The 26,905-nt window shown below is 38.6% G+C and overlaps 1 protein-coding gene across 2 annotated transcripts in view; it reads left to right on the top strand.

The window, feature by feature from the left end:
* Window positions 1–26,905, top strand: part of CPED1 (cadherin like and PC-esterase domain containing 1) — a 174,099-nt gene that overhangs the window by 133,906 nt on the left and 13,288 nt on the right. For both annotated transcript variants that reach the window (XM_075146952.1, XM_075146961.1), the window contains 2 exons: window positions 11,665–11,782; window positions 18,126–18,262. In XM_075146952.1, the coding sequence (XP_075003053.1) occupies window positions 11,665–11,782; window positions 18,126–18,262 (255 nt within the window). The remainder of the gene's footprint in view (window positions 1–11,664; window positions 11,783–18,125; window positions 18,263–26,905) is intronic.

Genomic DNA, 26,905 nt, shown 5'->3' with positions numbered 1-26,905 from the left:
CTAGTGGCTGCTTGATTACTTTAGCTGATTGAAAAGGACATGCAATAGTAAATTACTGTGAGCAGGCTGTTGGAGAAAACGGGGTGAATTCTAACTTCAATCTGCTCATTTGGCACTAACTGCATGCAATCTGTTTCTGTCCATGTGTGAAAGCTACCTGCATGCAGTCTGCTGTTCAGTAAGCCATCAAGCTGTAAGGAGACTGCATTTTCAGTCTGCTATGCACCAGAAGGCAAACCTTTAATCAGTATCTTTTGAAAAGATCATGATTAATAAAAATCCACGAAATCCACTTCTGTGATTATAGCAGCAAGTGTGCTGCAAATTCATTAGGGTCAATTTTGACCCCATTATAGTTTAGAAAATAAATTACTACATGGCCAGATTTGTAGGTGTTCTAGGAAAACAGATTTGCCTGTCTTACTCCTGTCTCCCAGCTGTGTATATTAAATGAGTATCTGGGGATATGTAAAATTTAGTGCTGGACATAGCTATTAGACAGCAAGGAAAATATTCTAACTAAAAGGTTCTTTTGAATGAAATATGTATTTATTTTCAAAGGCAAATCAGTCCTTCATGACTTCATTCTTTTCATAGTAAGCCACAGTGTGGTAAAAGGGAAGTATAAATGATAACCAGATACTGTCTATAAATACATTTAGCTTTTTTGTTTTGATACAGTCTTCATTGTGTGCATTGTCCAAGAAACTTTAATCTCAAATGATGTTGACTGATTTCCTTTTAAGTATTGTATTTTTACTAAAGCTTTTAACTGAAGAGGAAGAAAGGAGAAAAAAAAACCCACCACTTCTTAAATCTTCATATTCTCTCACTCTCTTTCATACATCTAGAGTAAAAGTCATAGTCTTCCCTTCTGCACTACCGTAGGCTTATACAGCACTTTCTGAATATAAGTAGCTTCAATCTGAGATATGGATATGGTGCGGAATCCTATGGAGACCTATCCATGCACTGTCCATCTGTCCTTGACGTTTGCACAGAGACTTTCTCTAGTGTCATTTACACATTCTTAGTCTTAGCCCTCACATTTCTTTGTGTATGCAACAAGGCTCTAAACTTTACATCAGTAATAGATTTTTCATACAATATTTGCTGGTTACGGTTAGAAAGATTTGTGTTAACCCTCTCTTTCTAAAAATATACCCTCTCAAGATCTTTGAACCTATCTCTTGACTCACTTAAACAAACAGCCTAATTTCTTAATAAGAGAAGGGTCTGATGTGTGGCCAGAAAAGCCTCAGAGATGGACTCTTTATCAGAGATGGGCCCTTCATCGAAGGCCACTTTAAAAACAGAGCTGAATACAGAAGGGTCAGGCTGCTGCTTGCAGGGCTGCCATGACCTGCAGCACTATGACCTGCCTCCCACTGAGCTGCTGGGAAAGCGCAAGGTGTTAGGGATCATCCCTGCCCAGAATGGGGGCATTGCAACCAGCGCACATCTATTTCACATGCCTCTTTTCTTCTTGGCACCTTTCAGGTGAGGAGCAGTGGTCGCTGAGGTGGCCTTCCACAAAACGGACATCCCCAGGCTCAGGTCTGGCCCCATGGCACACCCCTGGGTCCCTCTGACCATCTATACCTTCGTGATATTTTTCAGTGCAGACTGGGTATTGAGCAGACAAACCATTTGTACCACTCTCACTGGAGAGCAAGCATAGGTCCTTTCACCAGGGGTATAGTTTTTTGAAGAAGAGGGTGTTCAGCTTTTGGGAGTTGACTTGAATGACTTGGGTGTTCAACACAACTGCTCTCAGGATCTGGCCCTGTGTGTTCCCTGGGACACCATTAAAGACAGCCAACATCAAAGCGCATGGCTGCACAAAGCTGGCCATGTGCTCGGGCTCTTCAAACATGTGCGTCAGTGCAGACTGTAAATATGCAAAGGGAAATACCTCCTGTTGTCCACCAGATACGAGCATGCTTTCCATTAGAGGGAAGCCTCCACACATATGTAGACTCTGTCTTTACATGAAAGGCAGGAACTCGCTGGGTTTTTTGGCATTATCTGGGAAAACAGTTACAGAAGTCTTCCACTTGGTGTTTCTAAGCCTGTGTTAGTGGCTTCCTCAACGTTCCCCAGACCATGCATGGCTCTGATGTGTATTCCAAAACCTAGTATGCCATGGAGAACAATTTCTGTATAAAACTGTGTGTGCACTAATTCCTTAAACAAAAACCATTTTAATTCAACCTGCAGCCAACATAACATAAATAAAGTAATAAACTTTTCTGGCTTTCGTTATGAATATATTTAGTCCATTTATTTATTATTTCCTTAGTTTTGTTTTTGTCTACTTTCCCAAGGTAACAAAGCTCTTGAAATCCAGTCCATCCATGGCTTACTAAAACTTTTTCAATCCTTTGGGCCAATTTAAGCTCAATTTAGACTAAGAAAGGAAATCCCAATGTTCTGATTTTTTTTTTTAATGAGAAGAAGAAAAAAGAAGCAAAATCAGTCCTCCTATTGAACTGGACTTGCAGAAGTTAGTTCTTTTGCATCCTGTTTGGCAGTCACCAGCTTACTATTCATCATGAATATTTTGCTGAAAAAAAATCAGTATTACATTCCTTTCCTCATGTTCAGGGTATGTGCAGGAGAATCCAGGGCAATCAGTTGGGAAGAGAGAGATTTAAGCATCCTGAGGCTTAGGGAAACACACCATGTCCAAGCAGTGTAACTAGGCTCCTTATACGTTGCGTTGGGAGTGTTCGTGAGGTAAAGCTTGCAGACAGAGAAAGGTTTAATTTTTTTTTTTAGTAGAACATCTGATACAGCTGGGGGAGGAAAGCACGCACAAAAAAGTGTCTGAGTACAACCCTTTTTAAAATTTGAAATAGAAGAGTTCAGCTTGTAAAAATAAGATTCTACACAAGCCAGCACAGTGATTAGGGAGTCAGATGTATTGCCCTGCAGAAAATCATGTGAAAAGGAATGTATCTTAAGTGTACCTTTCTCTGGGAGTTACACATCCAGTCTTGGGTTACAGGAGAGCCTGTCCTCCACTTTGAATTGCCACATGCTCTCTCAGGGAGTTAAGTACCTACTTCAGTCAGTCCTTTCTCACGTAGCAATTAACAGGGAGCCCATCCAGTTTCACCCTACGTTCTTTACACACATCTAGCCTGTGGGTGGAGCAGGTTCAAGGCTCCTTACAAGTCAGTATTTAATTGTATGTACAAAGCAAATGCAAACAGCTTCCGTGGAAGAGACTGAGACAGAACTGCCCAGAATAGCCTATAGTCCACTGACTGGAGGGAAGACATTGGGAGCTTGAACTGAAGTCTCAGCTGCAAATCAGTTAAAAGAGGGACTTTAAACTGTGTTTGCTATATCACAGGGAAACATTCTACCAGGGAAATACCAGTTAATGCTTTGTGCACTGCACTCTCCCAGTGGCATGTCCTGAGAACATCTATCAGATCAAGCACTGTTGGTGAAGGGATTTTTGAACTCTGTTAAGGCTAAAGGGGCTGACTAACATAGGTCTGCTGAGCTATGGGTGGTTTTGCCTATGCCCACTAGAAGAAACTTAGGGACTTAGGGGGATGGTGGCAACTGACTGAGAGTTTTGAGATGATACTTTACAGGTGTGAGTAGTGTTGGATGGAGGTCCAAGCCATCTACCCAAGCTGATAGAGAAAATAAGAGGCAGAGTTGTGAATTGGACCCAAACATCCTAAATCTCTTCTTGGAATCTTAACCTCAGTATGCCCCAAGCCCTAAATAAAGTTAATAGATGTTCTTGCAAGGTCTACAGGATTTTGTGCTAGAAGTGAGAAAGAAGTACTTTTCGTATGGTACACCCTGAAACGCTGAGTTCAAATCTGCAAGCCTTTCTTACTGTGAAAAGCAGCTCTAACAGTAGCTTTAGCAGAGGTATAGCTCACTGGACCGAGTCCTTGGCTAACATATGGTTTTTCAATGCATTGCATTCATTGTCAGAGTATTTCAATTTCAGAATTCATGAATGAACAGTAATGCTTTTCAACTCATTCTTTTTCTTGTACCTTTTCATACTTTCTGAATGTAGTGATAGCTGTTCAGTCTGAGAAGTTCTGCTGTGTTTGTCATGGCTGTGATATAAAGGTCTTAGTCTAAAATCAAAGGGACAAGTCTAGAGCTCAAGTGCCTCTTGCACATAGGAAGGTGTAGAGTATAGATCTCTCTGCAATGTGAACTGTGAATGCCATATACCCTGAGCATGGGAGGGTTAGAAAAGAATGCTCCTTAAATATAACCACAAGGCTGTGGGATTTCCCAGCTAATATAGTACATTTTTGACCTAATTACCAGGGAAAACAGTCAGGGCCACATCAGCACTTTATTGAGAGAGAACCATAAATACCTAATAATTCCTTTGATTATCGCATAAAATATTTACTTCTTGCACTGTCAAAGCACATGGTTTTCTCAAGCTATTCCCCATTTCCAGGTAGTGGACTTGGCAAAATTCAAGTCAATTCACATTCAGTGCTTGCATGGGAAAAGACGGGGGGAAAGAGGAGGACTAAGTGGGAATCCAAAACTGATGCGCTCTTAAAGTCTCCAGGTCAACATTACTGTCTCACTTTTTAAATTAAAAAAACCATCAGAACCTAAAATAGCAAAATGCCTCTCTTTATCTGCTATTCCTTGTTCCTGTGTTATCTTCGTTTTGAGGGAGGAAGGAACACTAAATTCTTTTCATTCCTTTTTTCTTGCTTTGTGTTTTTAGTTTATAAAGCATACAAGCTGGAAATCGTCACTGCTCTTGCTTGGGAAAAATATCATGAGTTGCATTAGGAAAATATGTTTGCTAAGAAAGCAGTTGAAAAAGCCATGCAGATGTTAGCTTCAAATATTGAAAAAAAAAAAAGCTGTAATTCTTTTTAAGTACAGTTTGAAATATTAAGAGTCATGCTTTTTAGCCCTCATCAATATTTTTGTTCTATGGTTCACAAATGCAGAACATTGAACTATTGACTCTTTGGGAGCAGGAAGGCAGGAGAGTCTAAATGACATCGTGTGCAGTATTAAACATGATGTAAAAAGGAATTGAATCAAAATCCTTCATAGATTTAAAGGAGTCTTTTATATTCTCCACACACATAAAAGATACTGAAATAGTGGTATGAAACTTGCAATATTTTGTCTTTATAAGTAGTGCTTATTTCTCAAAACAGTTTCTTAGCTTCCTGTGAGGTTAGCATTCTCAGTGCAAAGGAAGCCACTTTGCATCTGTGCTACTGTCAAGATGAAATTTATTTGTCCGTATAATCTGTATGTGCTTTGAGGCAGTTGTCTTTGTAGAGAGGCACCTACTGGGATTTTCAAAAGCTCTTTAGCAGAGAGTAAAGATATTGTGTAGATATGACATTCTTCCGTCACTGGTTAAAGCATGTGACATTATTCCCCAAAAAATTTTCTATGCAGAAGTTGGTGATTGAGAGAGAAAAATCCTGCAATTCATGGTATGCTTGTATTCTTAAGACAAAATAATAAGAATTATGGCAACAACATGAATAGCGCTAGTAAGAACTTGAAAGCAATTTACACTGATGGCTGCACTTTGTCCACATTTCAAACTGTTCTCTGATGTCTCCACCATGCCTTGACAATATGGCCAGTATCTCAGCTTTTCATATCACTCCCAGTCTCCTACTGATGTCTGTGCACTGCATGTTCCAACCCTGGGAGTGCCCAGACTCCTTTTCTAAAGTGTTTTTATGGCCCCTACCAGATCCCTGTGGAACGGAGCATCTCAGAGTCTTTTAATGTGTTTTTTGTGACAGTGCCTTTGGGGTCATTGGGGAAATATTATCCCATTTTTGCAGATGGAACACATTAGGTTCTTTACAAAACACAGTGGCGGCAGTTTCTTTCCTTTATACATAGCTGCAACACACGAACACATTACTCCATCCGTTCAACCCATTAATCCTATATTCTCTGTTTAATGGATTTGTGTGTCTTTTGATGTAGGCAATGTCTTCATCTATGTCTTAAACGGTGCTTAATGAATAATAATAGTAATTGTTTCCCAGCCAAAAGCAGTAGTGAACTGAAATTTCTTGGGAGACTGCCTCTCTCCTTGTGAGAGCTTTCTAGACCTATTTTGTACACCCAGGAGTTTCAGTTCAATCTAGTTAATTTGGGTGTTGAACTGAACCAGCCTGAACCTCTGAATCTTCGGAGGTTCATCTATCACTGAATAATGCAGCCGGACAGAGGGAGACGGTTGAATAGAAGTCAATATGCCAACTGTTCTTTCATTTATTACTGCCATATTAATAAAGTTGATAGAGTGGAACTAATCCATCTGCTCACGATTTATTCCCTAGCAATAAGATACAATTTCACTATTTCATGAGCTCACTCTTTGACTAATTTTGTTAGAATTCCTTCCATAGCATCATTTTTAATCACTTTTCATCCAGTTTTAGTTATGTATAAAATAGTAGAAAAAGATGGACTGAAGAGACATTAAAGGATTTCATGAGAAAATTGGTTCAGCTTAAATAAAACCATATCAAGTAAGTAAAGTCAGCGAGCCTACAAAGGTCAACAGAAAAGCGTTCAAAATTACCTCTTTCACAGGAAGCTTTGTTCTGTCATGTCTAAAATGTAAACAGCCGAAAGAAGTAAGGCAGCCCTGGCAGCATCATAAGATGAGGCAGGGCTGCGGTGCCTTAGGGGAGGTGGCTGGGTGACCTGCCAAGCTGATGGGCAGCGCTGGCCGAAGGACTGCGGAGTCAGAGCTCGATGGATGGAGAGGTCTCCTCCCTTCTTTGCCAAGAACTAGTGAATGAGATTTATCTCATCCACTAGTTCCCAAACACGTGTGGGCTCTGGATGTTAAAAAGATGCAGGATTTTGGCTACATGTTGGTTGTATGCAATGCTAAAATGAATTGCTATGAGCTTGGTTATATTTCTCTTGTTGTTTAGTTTAAAACATTCTGATACGCTGATCCTTTATTAGTCTGGTAGGGGTAGTCTTCAGTCATTTGGGCTGGGCAATTTCAGACATGAGTACCTAAGCAGAAATTACCTGGTTTTCGAAGTGTTGAGCCCACCATTCCCATTGATCGCTAGGGGTTTTAATATAAACGCAGGAAGGACTTTTACTGAGAAAGCTGAGTGTAGAGCCTAGATACAGGCATCCTGGGTAGGAGTTTCCAAAGCATTCAATTCATTAACGTAAGTCTGAACTGAAAATGATAGTTTTAGCAACACTTTTGAATGGTCAGAGTTGGGTTATTCCAGAAAAATTCTGAAAATCCTACCTTCCTATTTTAAAATGCCTTTTTGAGTTGACAGGTAGCAGCAGCTGTAGATGCTAAAAGTAACTTTATTTTTGTTATGTGGTGCTCTGTCACTGCTGGAGCACTGACTGTTCGAACGAACACAGATGGACAGTTTGTCCCTATTCGATATGAGTTTTCCCAGGAAAGTAATGGGCTTCTTACCTTCTCTCCTTTTAACTGCTTCCAGTTTGGTGGATGTTTATGGGCTTAATGTGTAGGCAATTACTGCAATTTCAGAATGATCATTCTTTCATTAGGGTGGAGGTGGTAAAAAGGTACAACAGCAAGTAAAAATCCATTAATAGTTAAGTTAGATCTCTTAATCTAAAGCATAATTGCAACTAAAATGGTATTATCTATATGACATTAATTCCATGATATTAGCTGCATGACTGTGGATCATCTTTAAAATGCTTTGCTTAGCTCTCCCTCTCTGTCTCTCAACCACACATATCTACATATCTACATGATTTTAAAACTGGTAGGGGTTTTTTAATATTTATGTAAACCTGAGTGAAACTATGTATGTATATGCATATGCATATGTAATTGAGACAAAATACAGTATGGTTATTGAAAGCTGAGCTAAACAAAATTCTTGTTAAACTAGGCACCTAGACTATAAATAAATGAAATAACATATGCATTAATAGCTCCAAATTAATAATTTGAGAAAACTGTAGAGTAGCAGGCTCAAAAATCTGTGTGATCTCTTCATAACGGCTAAAACTTAGTCCCTTTATGAAGAATCAAGTTCACTGTAGTGTGCTCTGAACAGAAACCACTCTTTTTTCACACAGCAGATGGACTCCAGAAATGTTCACTGTCTAAGTATCTATCAACTGATGTTGACTGAAAGCTATCTAGATGTAGGAAAGCTTTATTCCTCTTTTATTTGCTAAGGTCCAGAAAATCTTCTGTAAAGATAAAAGGAAGTTTACTAGTAAAATGCCAAACCTGTCTTATAAAGAGTCGATTCTCACTGTGCACTGAAGTACGTAATGCAGAGGAATTTTTCTTTTGATTCTAGTCCAGACATTTCAAGGGCCTTTTTATGTCTGCCTTCTAAAAATGAAGGTTTGCAGGGAGAGCAGACACAGAGCAAGGGCTATCATTTAAGTTTACATGTCTGGCTCTCATCTTTGCCATGAGTGATCTTTTGTAAACATACTTAAGATCACAAGATGTTTCATCTTTGGGCAAGGCAAGAAGGATGTCGTGTCACTGCAGCACCTGAAGAAAACTTTAAAAAATCTGCAGACAGTTAGAAAACCCCTTAATGTACCGCATATTGGTGGAGCTGTGGTAAATCTGTGGCTGCCACAGATCCATTTTGCACTTTATATTAAATATGTCAACGATGGTAAAGGATTGGTATCCCACAAAAGTAAAGATGAAACAAATAAAGCTTGTTCAATGGTTCGCAATCTCTTGTGACTCTACAGTTTTAGATGTGAATTACACGTTAAACACAAGCAGTGTCCTTTAAAATTCCTGGCTTGCATACTTTAAAAACACAACAAAGTCAAAGGGAATCGGTGACATAATTTGACCTGCATATTGATTGTGATTAGTAATAAACCAGCCACATGAAACTGTTGTTAATGATATTGTCCAAGGACTGTAATTAAAATCCATTTTTGTTTGTTTAAACACATACCCTGGGCAGAGGTATGAACAAGAAAATCCCTGTTAAGTTATTTTATGGCACTATGTTGAGAGCAATGGCAGCACATTCAGGAATTTCAGGCTTTCTTGTGAAGTCCTGTGCAAATTGTTTTACTGCAAGGTAGGAGCTTTCTGATGTTAATGTTAGTTGAAGTAGTACTGTCAAATAGCTGTACAGTGTGTCCAGACCCAGAGGCTCCAAGACAACTTCACAGTTTGACACTAGAAGATACCATGCCATTCATTTTGTCATAACAGCTTTCCCTAGTTATAGAGCATTGAGCAGAGAACAGGACAACTGTACAAAAGAACCCACACATATCTACCATTTCTCTGACTTTTTGTGCACAAAAATGAATTTAACCCTTTGAAGTCAGTGGCAAGATTTTTTTTACTTTTTTTTTCCCCCACCATAGAATTTAATGAGATCAGAATAATTGTGAGACAACTATTTCACTTTGGTTTTTGATTGCATAACCAAGACCCACCAGTATTTACCAAATTCCGCCATTTATAGCAGTGGCACAAATCCTACTAACTGTCAAGCTTCACCTTGACAATATTAGGACATAATTGTCATTTGCTCATTGGTCCAATTTAGGCATAGCATCCTAGATGTAGCATAATTTCATGGAAACAGTGAATATTACAGCTGCCAAATTAATTTTAATATTATTTTAGAAAATAAAAATAGAAATCAGCATACTTAAGTGAAGAAAAGACAAATGAAATATTTTTTTCTTTCTGGAGAAATTACATTTTATTACTCTTTTTGGTTTCAAGAATACTCCTTCTTGAAATGAACGTACTCCAGTAAAACTGTGTTACCATTTGTGTAGTTTCTTTGTAACTAATTAGTAGTACTAAACATATGTAATTCTTTAAAAAGGCAAATTTTGAATTATTGAATGTTACCATGACTAATATTCAGTTTAGCCAGAAAGGGCCACAAATGCACTTTCCATACAGTATTTAAAAATAAAAACACATTAAGTGATGATAGCCATGGTTAAATTTTCATAAAATGAAATGAGGGTGAGACAATGAAATATGAGATAGTAGACACTATTTCTTAAGCCAACAACGCAGACCCCAGAATGCTCCTATCTTCGGATGAAACAACTGGCAATAACACCAGTTTGGGCAATGCAATATGGAGGAGGAGAATTTTTACAAAGTAATTTGAAGAGAGATTCATCTGTACTAATGTAGATATATGCCTCTGAATTGTTGTAAACTCTTTTTACAGTTAAGGGAGAAAGGCATTTTTAGGATGTGATTCATTTGATCCTGAAGTGCACGTCTAAAACAGATTAAAAATGTGTCCTAGGAATGCTATTTCTCTGCGGAAACGATAAAGGAAAACTAGAATGAGCAACTCGTGCAGCCATATAGACTGTAGATGTCTAAAATTACCAAAAGAGTTGCCCAATGTCACAAATGCTGTGATGTCATTTTTGTCATGTCAGTGGATGCTTGAACATTATAACTGTAAGGCACAAAGTTGATATAGCCCATTACTTAAAATGTAAGAACCCACATGTGCTAAAACTTATGGTAGGGGATCACTATTTATCTGGATATTTCATCTGAAATTTTTGGAAGCTGCTGGCACCTCTGGCCTTCCATATAGAATAATGTTCAAGTTCTCTAAAAGACAATAACATTTTTCACTTGCAAATTTTAAGAAAGTTGATTTCAAATTGATTGATTGGTATTCCAGGTTGTTACTGCTAATTTTTTAGGCATCTGGCATTAATTGATTCTCATATATGTTTCTGCAAATGCCTATAAAATTTATCAGAAATGATCAAAATGTGAAAAACTCAGCTCCTTATGAAGTGTGTTTACAGTGTATGCCATTGCATTAGTGGTCTCTAGTTCTTTACTACATTCTGTTGATTTAATAACCAGTCCATGTTTCTGTACCCAAGCATAGAGAAAATATTTCTGTGTTAATTGTGGGTCTTAGTGAACTCTTCTTTAATTGGAATGTGAAAAAATGTCAGATTCTTTTCTATAAAGAAAATTAATTAAAAGGTGAATGTTTTTAAACATAAATATTTATGTTACCCTTATGGTAGTGTCTGAGGTTTACTATGGAATACATCTCACATGAAGACCCAGTCAGAAGATTGTATTTATATTAAATCTTTCCCTTCAGTGCCCCTAATAAGTTTTTGTAACACCTCTACTAGCTCAAACATTGTACCCTTGAAAATTATTTTTTTTCTTTCTCTTTTCCTGATTTTTTTCTTTCTTTATGCACCTGTATCTCCTGAAGCTAATTTGGAGCATTTCATCACAGAAATGTATTCCATATGACTGCAGATATACATACAAAATTGCTAAGGGCAAATAAGTAGAGATTGTACGATAAGTAGAGACAACATGACATTACATGATTGTTATATATGTTTGCTTTAATAAATTTTCTTATATCTTTAGCAAATGTAGTATCTTGTACATTAACTGTGGATTGGGATAATTTATTACAAAACCATTTTCTGAATGGAAAAAGGGTTCTAAATTTCATATTAAAAATATATATTGAAAAGCAACGGATGAATGAATTGCAGAACCAACCCCAAATAACTTTTTTCCTCTTTAAATGTCCTTGAAGAAGATTTCAAAGTCATATGGACGGGTGCAGTGCTGTCATTTTCACAGATTTCATTTTAACTCAGGACTGTGGTTCTCGAATTCGTCCAGAGGAGTCCTGTGGCTTGCAGCCTCTGTCTCATGAATACCTCTCAGCAATTTCACAGACGGTGTTTAAGACCTGTGAAGCTGGAGACACAAAAGGTTTGTACTTAATGCTTTTTCTTCTGAAAATTAACTCATGCACCTCATCAAAGTAAAACTAGAAAAAAATGTTTCCTTTTTTCTGTGGACAGGCACTAACCTACGCACAATAAATTTAACTAATCACTTGTAATAGTTACAGATTTTCAAAACCAGCTTAATTAGTTTATGTGAAATTTTTTTGTTTAATAAGTTTCTAATCAGTGATCCACCACTGCTTGTGTTATTGTCATGTAGCCTTTAAAGTGCATTGAAATATTTCCATTAAAACCATTTAAAATAAAAATGCTTTATTCTAGGTGGAAGGGATTCTCTACTTAAAATAAAAATTAGCTTTAGAAAAAGAACACAACATTTTGATCCATTTGAATTTTATATTTCCACTTCTATATTGGAAACACAAAAAAAATTTACAATTTCAAACAGTAATGTATGTGTTTTTACGTACATTGATACCTTAAAAAACAAGATGGACAAATCAAACATTATACAATAACCAATACAATCAAGACATCTCTTTGGTTTAGTGAGAACCCAGATTACAACAGCTTGTCAGACAGGTATTCATGTCTAGGTCACAGCTGCATGAAGATTCATGCAAGTGTACTTGAACAAATCTGAGTAATCCACAGAACTACTCAGGTATGCAGTCTTAGTCATAGCTTAAGTTGTTGCTGGATTAGACAATAAGTAATTTTGTTCAATTCTTTATTAGACAAATGAAAAATAACCCAACACTCCTGTATGGTCTACTAACACAACTGTATTTTTTATCTTGCCATAGATAGGAGCAGCTTCTCACAGCAGTAAATTTGCACAAACTCATGGAATAATCAATACAAAGTAAAAGGAATGTGGGAACTGCCTGAATGCATCGCTTCACGTGAAACAGAGGCATATATTAATTTTGTGTTATATGAAGGGAACGCACAAAGGAGACACTGTTGTACCTAGCAACGTATCTTAATCACACAGCAAGTTGTGAATCATGAAGAAACACACCCCGTCCTATGCTACATAAAGTTCCTGACTAAAAAGCCCAAACCAAATCCACAGAAGAATCCTTCTGGGGCAGGCAATCTGTTTCTCCTGATATATAACATGCTGCTTTTGAATACTGCATCTAGCTAAGTGAAGCGGAATATAAAATACCTTTTACAATCTTATTGCGAATAATATACACAATTAAAATGGAAACAAACTTCAGGAGATGTAGTCCCAAAGGACAAATATATTAAAGAAGGGAAGAATAATTTCTGCTTATAAAGCAAAGATTGCCAAAAGGTGTCTAATGAGGCTAGAACTGGGGTTTGCAGTATCTAGCAACAAGGGGCTGTATAGTTTTAATGTACGTCATAACTTCCAATTGGAACTGGAAAGCATGGCGTTTTGTGGAAAATCATTCCAAATTTGTAACAAGGAAATGATATCCCAATGCTGGCAGTGAACATTTTCCTAACATGTATGAGAGCAATTGCAAATTCCCAGCTAAAGCAGCAACATCTCTTTTCCTTAAATAACTTAAATTTTCAGAGCAGCCAAGCAATGTCCTGTTTCCTCTCAGAAGGCAACTCAAAACTTCTGCAGAAGTAAGTCAGCATCATACATTGTTCTTATGCCAGGGAACAGCTTAATTGTATAGGGATACTGAGGTACTATCTCAGCAAAATGGATCTACGCTGGCAAAAGCCTGCGTTTGTGCAGACATAGGCAGAGGCTGAGGCAGAGATAGAGACGAAATCTTAGTTCCTCTGAAATTAATAGTAAAACTTAGAAGTGCTTTGCAGGTCAGTACAACCGGGATTTCATGCCTCATTTCCAGTCCTTTGATGCAAAGCAGAGACAGCAGTTCAGGGTCTAACCAAAGGCAGAACTGACCACCTCCTGTCCTAGTCACCATGGCACTATTCTTTGGAGGAAGCTCAGCGTCTTACCAAATATGCACATAATTTACACCATTTCTTTCTTTCTTTTTCTCTTTTTTTTCCCCTTTATTTTTTTAATCAATAAATTGCAATATTTAACGGAAGTTTCTCTGTTTTCATCTTGTTTGGATCATGGAATGAAATTATGATTTTTATAGCAACAAAATTCCTTTTTCCTTCAGAAAATCCCCTTTGATTCAATGGGGTTTGAACCAGGCTATCGTAGGAAAATTACCTCTCTGTTCAGTATTACTGTATTATCAGTAATACAGAAGGCAGCAAGCACTAACGGTGTGTTTGAGAACCCCGTTGTGCTAAATTCCTGCAGGTGAATTAGGCCACTGCAGTCTGTGGAAATTTGGTATGCAGACAATTACAAAATCTGGAGGGTAAGAGATCACAGCTTCACTTCTAATGTTCTGCCTCACTGCTATGACATATGTGTTTTAGTTGTACCCAGCTTTCCACATTTTCCGCAACCATATCCAGTTTAACATAATTCTGTACAAGCTCTCTCTTTGTAATCAACAGCTATCTGTTTGGCACTATAGAAAAACTTTGATTTTGATCGTGAAAGCAAAATATGTGTATTTACGGCTATGACAATGAGAAAGGCTGAATAAAAATAAAAGAGGCTGAAAGCCCTATCCGGAAGAAACAAAACTATCAAATTAAGTGTACAGCCTTTTTTCGTTCAAACTTTTTAACTTTAGGCTAATATTTTTTAAATACAAGGTAAACAGTCCTAATGATTTTTTTTAAAAGTATATTTCTTTTCATACCATTTTAGGAGAACAGTTTATAAGAGCACTGGCAATATTTAATCTCATATCTTAAGCAGAGGATTTATGTATATAACCGATAAGCTGCTTTAATGAGCCAAAAATCCAGTTTACTTCCACTCTTCCTGTGGAAACCTCTTACAGGATTTCATAAAACTTTTGTTCTACCAGTCTTTAATTTGGGGATAAACTTAAACTAACAGCAGCTCTTTCTTGCTCTCAGTGAATTGTCGGTAAACTTCCCTTCGCCTGGTAGAGCCGATGCTAACTCTTTTAGCTGAAGCACCACAAAACACAGGCTGATTGAAATGGTGCTGAAAGCAACATTGCATGCTGCAACTTTATATAAATGGGAAGAAAACCAACTTATAATTGCAATAAAAAATAAGTTTAATTTCCAAACTAATATTGATTTTTTGCAATGTTTCATTGTTCGTTGTCTTCCTCTTTTATATATGAGTTTCATTTTATCTTTTAACACAATCTTATTTTTGAAGGATAGGAATCCATTGACTAACTTTTGTGAAGTTACAATAGGAGAAGTTAATAATAATTCGATTAAAAATGCATAAATTTACACACATCATTTAAAAAATCTATATAAATATAAAAACTGCAACTATTCTGGTAGCATTAAATGTGCTTCTTATAAACATGAGTTTATCTCCATATTTCCTTGTTCCCTCATTTTTTTACGTTTGCCACTAACCTTTAGCATATGCCAAAAATGGATCTATATTTTTCTTAATATGCCTAGAGAGCTATTGAATATAAATCAAACACACGATTTGAAAGAAGCTTTTCAAAAGTACTTATCACTTTCAGTTGCCAAAGTTTAAACTTTTATTGTTCAGATGTTTCAGCTCCTCAATATTCATTTTATATAGTTCTACTTTTCTAGTTTATTACCTAAAACCAGATCAGCTCATAAATGTATGGGATGTTAAGAAGAAAATACCATAAAATGAAGGAGCTCAGATTTTGTAGGCATTGCCAGAACTTTTAGGTATTTGGTTTGAAAGAAATATTACAATGTCAAGGAAAAAATGCCCAGTTTTCATATATTTTAAAATACAAACCACTGCCCCAAAACAAATTTCAGATCATTTATGAAGAGCTCTACAGCAGTGATAGAGTCCAGACCTCAAATCAACCAACCAGTCTGTCCCTGCTCTGCTACTCAAAAGGTGCAAAGCAGTAAAAGGTGTTCGCGTGGCACCTATTGCTGCATTAACTGAGACCTTGCACTTTTCAGTCTCTTCGTACGGCTGCTATGAAGCTGGGAACGAGCCTTTAGCCGTGATGGCAAATGGGGTGCGGAGGGAGCATGGCAGGGGCTAAGGGCAAGACCCCCAAGTGGCGATAGAAATCTTGGAGTGTCAAAGCATGCCTGGCCCCAGTGGTGGCCAGGAGGCCACAGCCTGGAGCGAGAGACCTCAAAGCCGAGGGAGGGCCAGCGTGAGGAAGGGATTCACAATGGTCAGCACTGGAGGCTGCAAGAAAGAGGAATCGTCTAAATTCAGCCCTCGGTTTCCCAGCTGAGGGCTGGAAGAGCGCTCCCTGCTCCAGAACCTGGTCATCCACTTTGTTCCTTTAGATAAAGATTCACTTTAACTTCAGGATAAAAAGTCTACGTAGAATCTCACCCAGGGACCAAAGTTCAGATCTCTTTCAGATCTCCCAAATAAATTACCGGGTTACAATCATGCTATTTTCCCACCTCAATGAATTTTGAACTTTAAAGCAGTCCTCAGCTGACGAGAAGAGTGGGGAATGTTATCCTTAAGGACAAACAGCTAGGTGATTAGAACACAGGTGGTGCGAGTTTGGAAATCCTCTGGGCAAGGAGCACTGGGCAGCTCCATCTCCCCGCTTGCACCCTAGCAGCACGGGCCTGAGCTTCCTTCCCTCCTCTCCCCACGCCGTGCTGAGCTGGGCTGCTCGCCCAGTGGCAGCCCTCAGGAGGCACCCATGGGAACCAGGGGAGCTCAGCTATGCCCACTGATCCACAGCATCCAGGCTTTTGTTTAGTGCCAGACTGCCATTATTTGCTCCACATCATCTGCAAGTGTAGCTGAGGGTGGGGTGAGCGGGTTCTGCAGAGGGCAGAGGTAGCGGCAGCGGTGCAGGCTACACAGCAGCTGAGCTGCACGGTCGTAGCACTGCGGGATATATTCCACCCTTAGATGTACCAGTGAGGGCTCCCATACAAACAATTCTTGATGGTTTTATTTAGAAGGACTCTTATCTGCTAAGACAACGCACTCTGCTACTTACCAAAATATACTCGCTTGGGACGTTTGCTCAGTGCAAGCGCAGGCTGCCTCCCTGGAAATTCCCTGGCTCCTGAGGTAGCAGCTGTCTCTCCCAAGGCCGCTGGGATCCTGCAGGGTTGCTTCGCTCAGCCTTCCACTTGGTCCCTGGCCTGATAAATGTTGATAGGCAGCAGCCTTGGTTTTTTGCTGTGGGCTCTTGTGCCGCAGCAATCTATCACACCCAGCCAAGCACAGCCGGCTGGCTGCTGAGCTGCTGCCTGGTAGCAGTGACGGTCACAAACTCTAAGGCCAGGTCTACTCTGCAAACATCTGCTTTTGGAGCCGTTTGCTGGGCTGCAATGAGAAACCCGGCTGAGCTAGCAAGGCCTGATGGCATTGACACAAAGACCTGGGGGCTGCGCTTTTCCTTGTGTAACGCCTTGAATGAGAGGCAAAAGCAGGTTTTGCTGGCACAGCCACATAGACACTGGGAGATGTTGTCAGGACGGTGCACTTGTATGGGTGAGAAAAGTGTTTCTTGTGTTGATCTGAATATAAAGGCAACTCGAAAGTTGTCTGTCTTCCTTCAGATGCTAAATACTCGAACTTCCAGTAGGATTTTGGAAATTAATAGCTTTAGAGAACCAAAATAACAAAACCATTCAACCTGAGGTAAGAGATGCCTAAAACCCACTGAATTTTTGTAATCCCACTTTATGCTCCTAATCTGTAAAATCATTTTTGAAAATAAGGATCAGGCTCTAATAAATCACATAGGTTATTCATCTCACCTTACTTTCACCTTCTGAAATATATATGTGTAGTCTGGGATGGTTCTCTGAACTCTCACAAATTAAAGAAATTAGTATTTCTGAGGGAAAATCATCCTCTCATTATCTGTACGTTATCTGTAGAATCTTAGATTCATTTTTCTTATCAAGGGCCTCTCAAAATCTAGCTTTGATCAACCACCCAACTTTTAGATGTTTAATGGTAGATGAGAATGATTCTTGCCTTTAGACACTTCTGAATGTGAATATTTTCTCTTCCCATTCAGCCTCCTCACCCCCTTTCCCTTTCTCGTATACCTTCTGTGGAGAAAGGACCTACAAGAAAGGCAACGTGAACTGAGAAATGAACCCACACACGACTGTCAAATTTGAGCATTCGCAGCTCTTTCATGGAAAGGAAAAACTCCCATCCTTGCTAAATGAAAAGGGCATAACACACAGGAAGGAAACGGTCTCTTCAAAGGGTTGGGGGGCATTTAATCTAGGGAAACTTCCCATGGCAAAATGCTCAAAAATATCTAGCTTGCTGTAGAATAAGGCTACTCACAAAAATACAGAGAAGATGCTGACATCCCATTACTGTTTTCCAGGACAGTGGATTGTCCCTTGCCTCAGCTGCTCTGACAACAGGACCTGCGACTGGAGAGAAATAACGTGGCAGCCCCACGGCTGCCGATACTCTGTGCTAGCCAAGCCCGAGCTCCAGCGCTGTGTGGAGGGCAGAAGGGTATGTAACAGATTTTACATTTTAATTCGTTTTTATTTGCCTGGATATTTAGTGTCCTGAAGCTTTAAAAGCAATCTTGTGATTGATCTGTAAGAAAAATCCCTTTTCATTATAACCGGAAAAAGATTTGGGTGGAAAATCCACAGGGATGAAAACCCACTATTATCCATAATTTAGCCTCATATGCAGACACAGTTGTCTGCTGCCATTTCGCATAGGGTCTTAGGTCACACCAGTGGAGTTTCAAGACGTACGGTGTACGCGGTTATCAGTTAGACCTGCAGTAAGTATGTAAGGATGTAAATGGAGGATGGGTTTGCATTGTTGTCACAGTTTGTCTCACACTTGACATGCAAGTTGGGTTTCTTCTGCTGCATACCTAATGCATGGCATTGCTTGTGCACGCTAATCTTACCAGGTCTTCTTGCACATTCTTTTCTTGTAGTGAAGCTTCTAAGGTGATTGCTTGGAAATACAAGGTCTCCTTAATAAGCATGCTATGACTGTAAAACTGTTGAGAGAGAGCTCTGATCTGAGGCTCAGGTACCTTACTGAGGATACAAGTATCCAGAAAGTAAGTAAGTAATTGTTATAAAGATTTTTATAGCATATTGTCTAGGTAAGAAAATAGTAACTAAAAGTGGCATTTTGATAAAATCCCAGAGCATTTCTATATAGACAAATACAAAACCAATAGTCTTTCAGTTAACATTTCCTCCTTCTTTTCTGGTCATTTCTTGTCCTGCACAAAGTCCTTCATTACCATTTGGCTTCATTTCTGCCTGTGGTTTTCTCCATTACTATAGAGCTGTGGGTTTCTCCTAACATATTTTTCTAAAAAACCATAGGTTTATATGACAGAGGAGAAGCTTGATTTGCTCCTCATGTACAAAACAAGCACTTCTGGACTGACCACAGCAAAAAATATAGAAGGATTTGATAGCTTTGCTTTGGTCTTTAATTTCCATAGACATCGGGCTGCTTCCATAAGCAAACACCCTTTGGTCAGACAATTGAAGGATAGCAGAGGAACAATATGCCACCATGGACGTGGATTGCCAGGGTATTGCTGGGAGGATTATGTTGACATTCCCACCTCCTGAATCCGACCACTCACATTCACCAGTGTCAAAAAGAGGACAACGTTTGTTAAGGGTCCATTAAAACAAAGCATATGAAATGAATGTTTGTGACCTTGATTTCTTAATTCAAATTCCACTATTCTGACTCTCTGAGGTCGCTAATCTGTTGTAGTGTCAGATGAGAGCCAGATCCTACGTGATCTATGTTAACACCATGTGAGAAAAATTTCTGTTAAGCTACTTGCACTTGTCTCCCATTCTGCATCTTTTGCAGAAGTCTTCTGTCATTGTCTGATGACCTTCACTGCTCTGTAGAAATCTGGTGAATCACTCCTGTTACCTTTGGACAGATGTCCATTTAACTGGTTTATTCTTTTAAAGTCATCACTAATGCATGTTCCCCTTTTGGTATAGTTCTCCTATATCTTTCCCTCTGATGTTATTTTTCTCATCACTTTGCAGTGGTTTTAACTTTGTGTGGCATTTTGCAACAGCATTTTTGCTCCTTTCACCAAACAAATAAATGCAGAGCCTGGACCAACTCCCTCGTGTCAGTAGAACTTAAGAACTAAGAGAGACTTTCTTCAGACCTAAGTCAGATGAGTAAAAATTGTCCTCTGCTTGGGTGAAAAGGTCCTGATTCTGCCTGTGATTAAGGCAAATTTGAGAATTACTTTACACAGTCTAAGCAATGTAGTAGAAAGCATTTTTTTCAGGTGCTCACTGAAAGAGACTTTTGCCTGTCAGTTGTATTGTATGCTATTATATATGTTTAAGCAACCTGGATCTTTCACAAGGGAGCTATTGAGTAGCCAGCAAGATATAATTCTTGTGAACAAATACATTTTTATTACACAAGAGATTTTGGTAACCATCTGTAAAAATTTATATTTCCTAATTTGTGATACTAGTTTCAAACCACTATATATCTTGTCTTTAAGCACTACAGAGATCACTGACTTCTCAAACTAACGACATCATAGTTTCCATAATAAAATAAGCAGAATGTTTCAACACTGGAGATGTAAGTGGATCGCAAAAAAAGCATGAGTGCAAAACATAAGGGCAAAAATCATCAACCCAAGTGAGGACACTGAGATGATCTAGAATGCTGTTCGATTTATTTTGTCATTTGCTGAAGTTAGCTAAGAACAATAGAACTCACTCATGTGTCCACTTCTCAAAATGGGCTCAACTAACCTGTGTGCCTCTGTATTCTGGGGTTTTTTAGCATGCCACCACACTGTGAATATTCAGCTTGTGTAACTTTGGTCTCTGGAATTCAAAATCCTTTACAAAGGAGGAGTCATGTATCATGATCTAGATCTGAATTCTTGCTCAAAGTTTATTCTGAACTAAGGCAATATAACTTCCATACACCCCACATAATTACCAATCCTTCCTCAGGAAAGCAGAGACTTGTATGTCTGTAGCATCTTTGGGTCAAATGACATCATGTCTTCCATCAAAACACTAACAGCCCTCTATGACTGAATTTCACTTCTGAATACCTGCATAAAAAAATTCAGAGTCATGCAAGATTTTACCAGGAATCACAGGTAAAGCAAGTAGCGACATTTTTGATTCACTAGGCTGAAGTCTCTGATTTTGTCCTGGAAAAAATATAATTTGATTTCAGCATTCTGATCTGCTGGCTTTACTTGTTACAATTAAAAACATCATGATAAGACATTATGAACAACATAAGTGTCTGTGACTATGTCTTTTCTTTTAAATAGGTGTTAATCTCTATGCCTCTGTCAAATTCCAACTATGATAACTGCAGGCTGTTTTTTTATGCTCCTCTATTAGTTTTATATGAAAAAAAAAAAGAAAAAAAGCCTACTTGTCTTTCTACTTTTAATGAATGTGAAGGGAAGCATGCAATGAGTTAACCACTGCTGTGCTATGTCCCTGATCTGGGTGCACTTCAGCAACTAATGAAATAAGATGTAAAGTGAATGTTCTTTTTGGCTGAAATGCAGCGCATATAAGATCAATTGTATCTTTAAGTGCAATCATTATGTTTTTCTCATGTTTCATAGAACAACAGTAAAATGCAGCGTTCAGATATGTCTCTTGCTCATTAATTTCTTTTATGTATTTGTCAATGTTTCTGAAATATGTTTATGGTCACCCAAACACAGCACTTCTTTCCTATCTGCATCATAAATAAGCCTTCAAAAATGCTTTCTAATTTGTTTTCTAACGCCAGGCTGCTTTCATGTCTTACATTAAAATTGATTTGTTTTTCAGAGCTCATCTCTAAAATTATCATCTCCTTTCTCTATAACAGAAATTCATTTTCCCTAGCTATGACTTCCAATTGATTTCACATCATCATTAACTGCTATTTTAATTTGTGTGCATATAAAACTGTGTTTGAGCTAAGTTGTTTCTGTCTCATAAAAACATAAGACCACCTGTAGTGAAACAACAACAGACTGGTGGAGACATGAGAAAGGATATACATCCACAAAAACAGTTTATGAGGCCTTATTTTGCTTTATGATGTGTTAGCAAGACTAGTCAGTCATATGTTTACATTTCAGATACAGTAAACAGGTAAATTTTGAAGTGTTGAGGCTAAGGTGATTCTGGCTGAGTAGATTTTCATTCAGTCCACTTTTAATATCTGCAGTCCTTTTTCTCCTCCATTTTAAACTCTAACAAAGGGTAACAAGATGCAGGCTGTGTTGTTCATAGGGAACTCCACATGTATGTCCTAATTGAATCAAAGAAATAGGAAATCATAATGAAAATATTATACCTGTATTATATTGGCTCAACGAAATCCTCTGTAACTGTGGTTAATGAGTTTTTGCTGTAAGATTTATACAATTCTATTAAGACATGATGCTTTGATTTTTGTACAAGAACTTTATAAAATGGGTGAAGGAAAAGGGGTTCTAACAGGTAATTATTTATCCAATTAGCAGCATATAGAAAGCTAGCCTCAATAGCAGGGGGGATATGTATTTTGTTTATCATTGAGAAATACTACTCAGAGTTTAGTCTTATAATAAAGTACCATTGAGTCATGTGTAATTAAGAACAGGAAATATGAAAAGGCAATATTTGCTGAGGTACTTAAAATTCAGCTGTTAAAACAGGAATTTTAACTTATAATTTCTTAATAATATTTTAAAGTTAAGTAGTGTTTTGGACTTACAGGTGTTTAAATTTCCTAAGTGTGGTTAATTTATAATGATAGGTCTGTTTAAGAAGTGAATTCCACTATGCTTACACAATCTTTTAAAGCCTGTAAGCTATAATAGAATTTTTCACACCAAACATTTGCAACAGAAGACACTGAAAACATCTGTCTGCATGAAAGTGTTGTTCTTTGTCTGGTAAAATTATAGACTTATGTATGCCTGATCCTTTAGTCATCCTGCAGACAAATCCCCCATTGACCTGAACAGTACATGACTAAGCCTTGTGCCAGACTGTAAAGAAATTTTCATATTCTGCACACCTGAGCCATCATTTTGCTCATTATTGTCATAGAGCTAAATACAGAATCATCCCCAGAGCCCCTGGTTCAAATCATATTAAATACTACACGGCATGCACAACTATAGTAAGTTCATGCAACTGTGTAGAAATAAATGTGGCCATAGCTACCACACGTTGAATTACAGTGAATGATTATTCTAATTCATTGAAGCTCTTGGGTTAGTTGAAGGACATAAGTTTTCTTCCTGGGGCTAAACACCACTTATTTTAGCCTTTGAGTCTTCCAAGCATTTGCTGAAAATGAAGCTAACTTGCAAAAAGTGGATGCTTTGAAAGATGGTTCCTGATGGTCTGCATACCACAAGAAAATGTGTTTGGCCAGCTCTGCACAAGGGCAGTTTGAAAAGCAGGTAGGATTACCTACAAATGTCCTCTTCTTCCACCTGGATTTTTTTTTAGGGAGAAGAAAAAGAAGAATTTGTTTATTTTTCCAGGATCTACACATGTCTCGCAGCATGGTTGGACCAATAGTTAGAAGCAGATTGTTGGATGCAGACAAGGTCTTAATGAATGGGTGCTCTGTGTGTGCAGATTGGCTCTGCTAGGCATCCACCAGCCTGGGATGCATTGGATTACAGGAATGCACACCCATCTTTCTGAGATCTTCTCTCTACCTGTGGGAGAGCATTCCCTTCAAAATCCCAGCACGTGCAGTTTCCATAGCGTGACTGCTGATACCCTCCCATGATGACTGCAAACAGACTTCAGAGCTCTCCATCAGGGCTGGAGGTCAGGGACCATAGGTTTCACATACTGCAGTCCTAGTTTTAATGACATATCTTTCAACAACACTGATTTCACTGTGAAAGAAGGAGCTGGAGTTAAACAGATTTACATGATTCCAGTGATACAGTCCTGGTATGGCTCATACCTGCTTGAACAGTCAAAGACATCTTGACTGAAAGCTAATATGGTTGTTATGATTGACTGACATCTTTGAGGATAACCTACACTTCTGATCTGGTTTTCTGTACAACCACAAGTCCACTTTGGCTCATTTCTCTCTTCCCCACTTACATCAAGTCTTAACTATTCTCTTAGCAGACTTGTTTCTGAGTGTTCAGGTTAATTTCCCTAGTGAAACAACCTGTATTCCTCACCAATATGATGTTACCATCTGCCTCATTCCTGACTCATCCTGCTCAGCCACACCTTCTCCTAGGAATAAGTATACATTCCCACATGGACACCCAGACACTCAATAGCATTAGCTGTCTGATCGAATTTCCTGACCTTCTGCTTTACCTCCTCATAACAAGCTCACTTAAGAGTGAAAATGGAGATGTTCTGACACTCAGAACTTACTACTTCAGAGATGGGCGGTGTGCAGTCTCGTCGGCCTTGTGATGATATTTGAAGAAGTATACCTGGGCCCTAACGGTTATTTATTTTGTCCAGTTATACTGACTGCTCTAAAAGAATCTGCTCTGACTCCTGTCACCACCTTAATATTCTCAGAACATCAGGACAACAACAATAATACTATTCCAAGGCCCACCTGGTATTTTCATACAGTGCCCAGCGTAATGGCACTTAAGGGCTAGAACTGACACTTTAAGAAATGATCTTACCTAGCTTGGCTCTCCTGGTACTGGTTTTCTAAAGGAGTGTGCTGTCCCAACTGCAGACCTGGCCAGTAGGTACCTCAGGGCAGACTTGAAAACTCACTCACGGATCCACTGCTTATGTGTGTGTGCATGTATAGATTTTAAAGCCCTGCAATGCTTAAGTATTTAATAGTGTAAATTGAGTGAGTGTGTGTTGGGGTGGGGGACTTGCTCTGGTTTTGACATAACGAAAAAATGGGAAATAGGCTGATGAGTCGATCTCAGTCTTTGATGCTCTGCAGTGTTTGAGATGTTGAAAATATTGAGAATGACACTTGACACTTAAATTGCTAGAGAATACACAGTGTTGGCAAAACTAGATATCTGTGCATCATGTTCATTGGCCTTGGCCAAGATTCTTCTCTCCTTTTTTTCCATGAAGGGTGTTGTTCTGCTATTTGAATTCAGTGATAGATGTGAGTAGACCAAATATAGTTAGAAGGAGAAAATATCTGTCAGAATCTTAGTTGAATTAAGAGTGAGATAAAAATACCACATCTGCCAAATCAGTGTAATTAATAGCTGAATATGCTCCTTCACAACTAGAAATCCCCATGTGCAGTGATAACAAAATGGTATCATATGTTATTAGAAGTAGAAGAGAAACAATCTAGCATGTTCTACCAACTGCTCTATGTGTGTAACCTAATAGAGCCTGTTTATTATTCTGCTAATGATGTTCTGTGTTTTTACAGAAATGTTCTCACCCACATTGCAAGTTAATGATATCCTTGCCTTCTAAATATCTGAGAACTGCTTTTTAAATAGATATACATCTAGATACTACAGTGACGGACTTATGAAATGGAGATTAAAGAGACATGGATATAGACAGACTGGAGAGATTAAGAGATTTTGCAAGTTAAAAGAATTGTTTAAAACCTCAAGTTAACCTACTTTAGAATTAGAACATATTGTAAGCGTGGACTGTCTTCCTAATTGTAAATATTTGTGTGCATGTTTGTGTCTGTCAGAGAGGGAAAGAGAGAACATCCAACCAGTCCTTCCAAGGATCCAAGGATCCTTGACTTCTGTGAGTCATGTTATGCTTGGTTTAAAGAGGTTTCTTCTGACACAGTGTGAAAAGAGTTGGAAATTCCCTTGCATGTGAGGGAGGTGCTTGTGCAGTCCAAGCATGAACAGTTTAAGAATTTACTTTGAAGCAGCTTTGAGAGGTCCAGGACAGGAGGTAAATGAGCCTTTATATGCTCAGTGCTTGTTTTAATTTGTTTGCTACCGTACCTAATCTACCGAGGGCTTCTCTGCAGCCTACAATGGGCAAGGCATGGGATGTTCAAGTCATTGTCATGCCTGTTCTTGGCCCTTGCACCAGATTGGGAAATGTTCATTTGAAACTGTTTTTGTTCTGTGGGAACCGTCATTGGTACACTCTTGTGGCTTATTTTTACTCACAATAGGTTCATAGTGGGAACTAGAATCAGTCCCTAAAACTGTGACATTCCTGAAGGGAATAGATAAATAGAGATGTATTAGATGAGAGAAGCCCAAGATACTTTCACCACATAAGATCTCTAAGAGAAGCTTTGGAAATGTATTCTTGAACATGTAATCTTGTGCAGTCTGAATTTTGTTTGCATAACCAAATATTCAAGGTGGAAGTGGTAAAGCATCAAACCCCAAATCAAATTAAAAAAACAAACAACAAAAACCCGACTTACAGGGTGCCGACTACCCTGAGTGCTGGAGGAGGTAGGAGAAGCAGCACTCTGCTGCGCAGAGAACAGGGCTGTTACTGTGTTATTGCTCTATGGGGTTTCTAACTCCCATTTTTACATTTATGCTCCTCTATGTGGATTTCTGGCTGAGGTGACTGTGGTAATAACTGATTACGCACACAGTTTCATTGGCAAACCACAGCGAACCTGGGTTCTCTTCCCCTTTGGACTCTTGTCATTGCTTACATGTTCTCTTCAGCAGGAGGAAATGCTAGTCCTATCCACTAAAAATAGGGCAATTACATTAAAAAAACCCACATGTTAAGTTCTGTGGTCTCCACATGCAGAGATGTTTGATTTGTCAGGGGAGTCTGCAGAAGGGGTAGGAGCAAGCCCAGATTTGACTTCTTCATTCTTCTGCGAGTTCAGAGTAGCCCAGGAAAGACTGCTGATACTTGAAGTATCTTCTGTCATCCTGACAGCACTTCTAGCTGCCTTCAGGCCACGATGCTTCCTGGTGGTCACATCACACATGCCAGGACTCTATTCAGATTATCTACCACCAAAATAAGCCCCTTTTTCCCCCCCTCTGAAATTGCAGAAAGACCATCTCTCTACAAATAAGGCAGCAGCTGCATCCATTGATGTCTGCGTGTGTCTTTCTTTGGTGTAAATTCTAATGAATCACATCTATGGAAAACAGACATTAACCAAGACGTGCTGTGTAAGAACAAACCACATGAAAAACTGGAGGAACGA

Source organism: Calonectris borealis, chromosome 1 (genome assembly GCF_964195595.1).
Source record: "Calonectris borealis chromosome 1, bCalBor7.hap1.2, whole genome shotgun sequence".
NCBI classification, from domain to species: Eukaryota; Metazoa; Chordata; class Aves; order Procellariiformes; family Procellariidae; genus Calonectris; species Calonectris borealis.
This window is presented reverse-complemented; position numbering and strand designations above follow the sequence as displayed.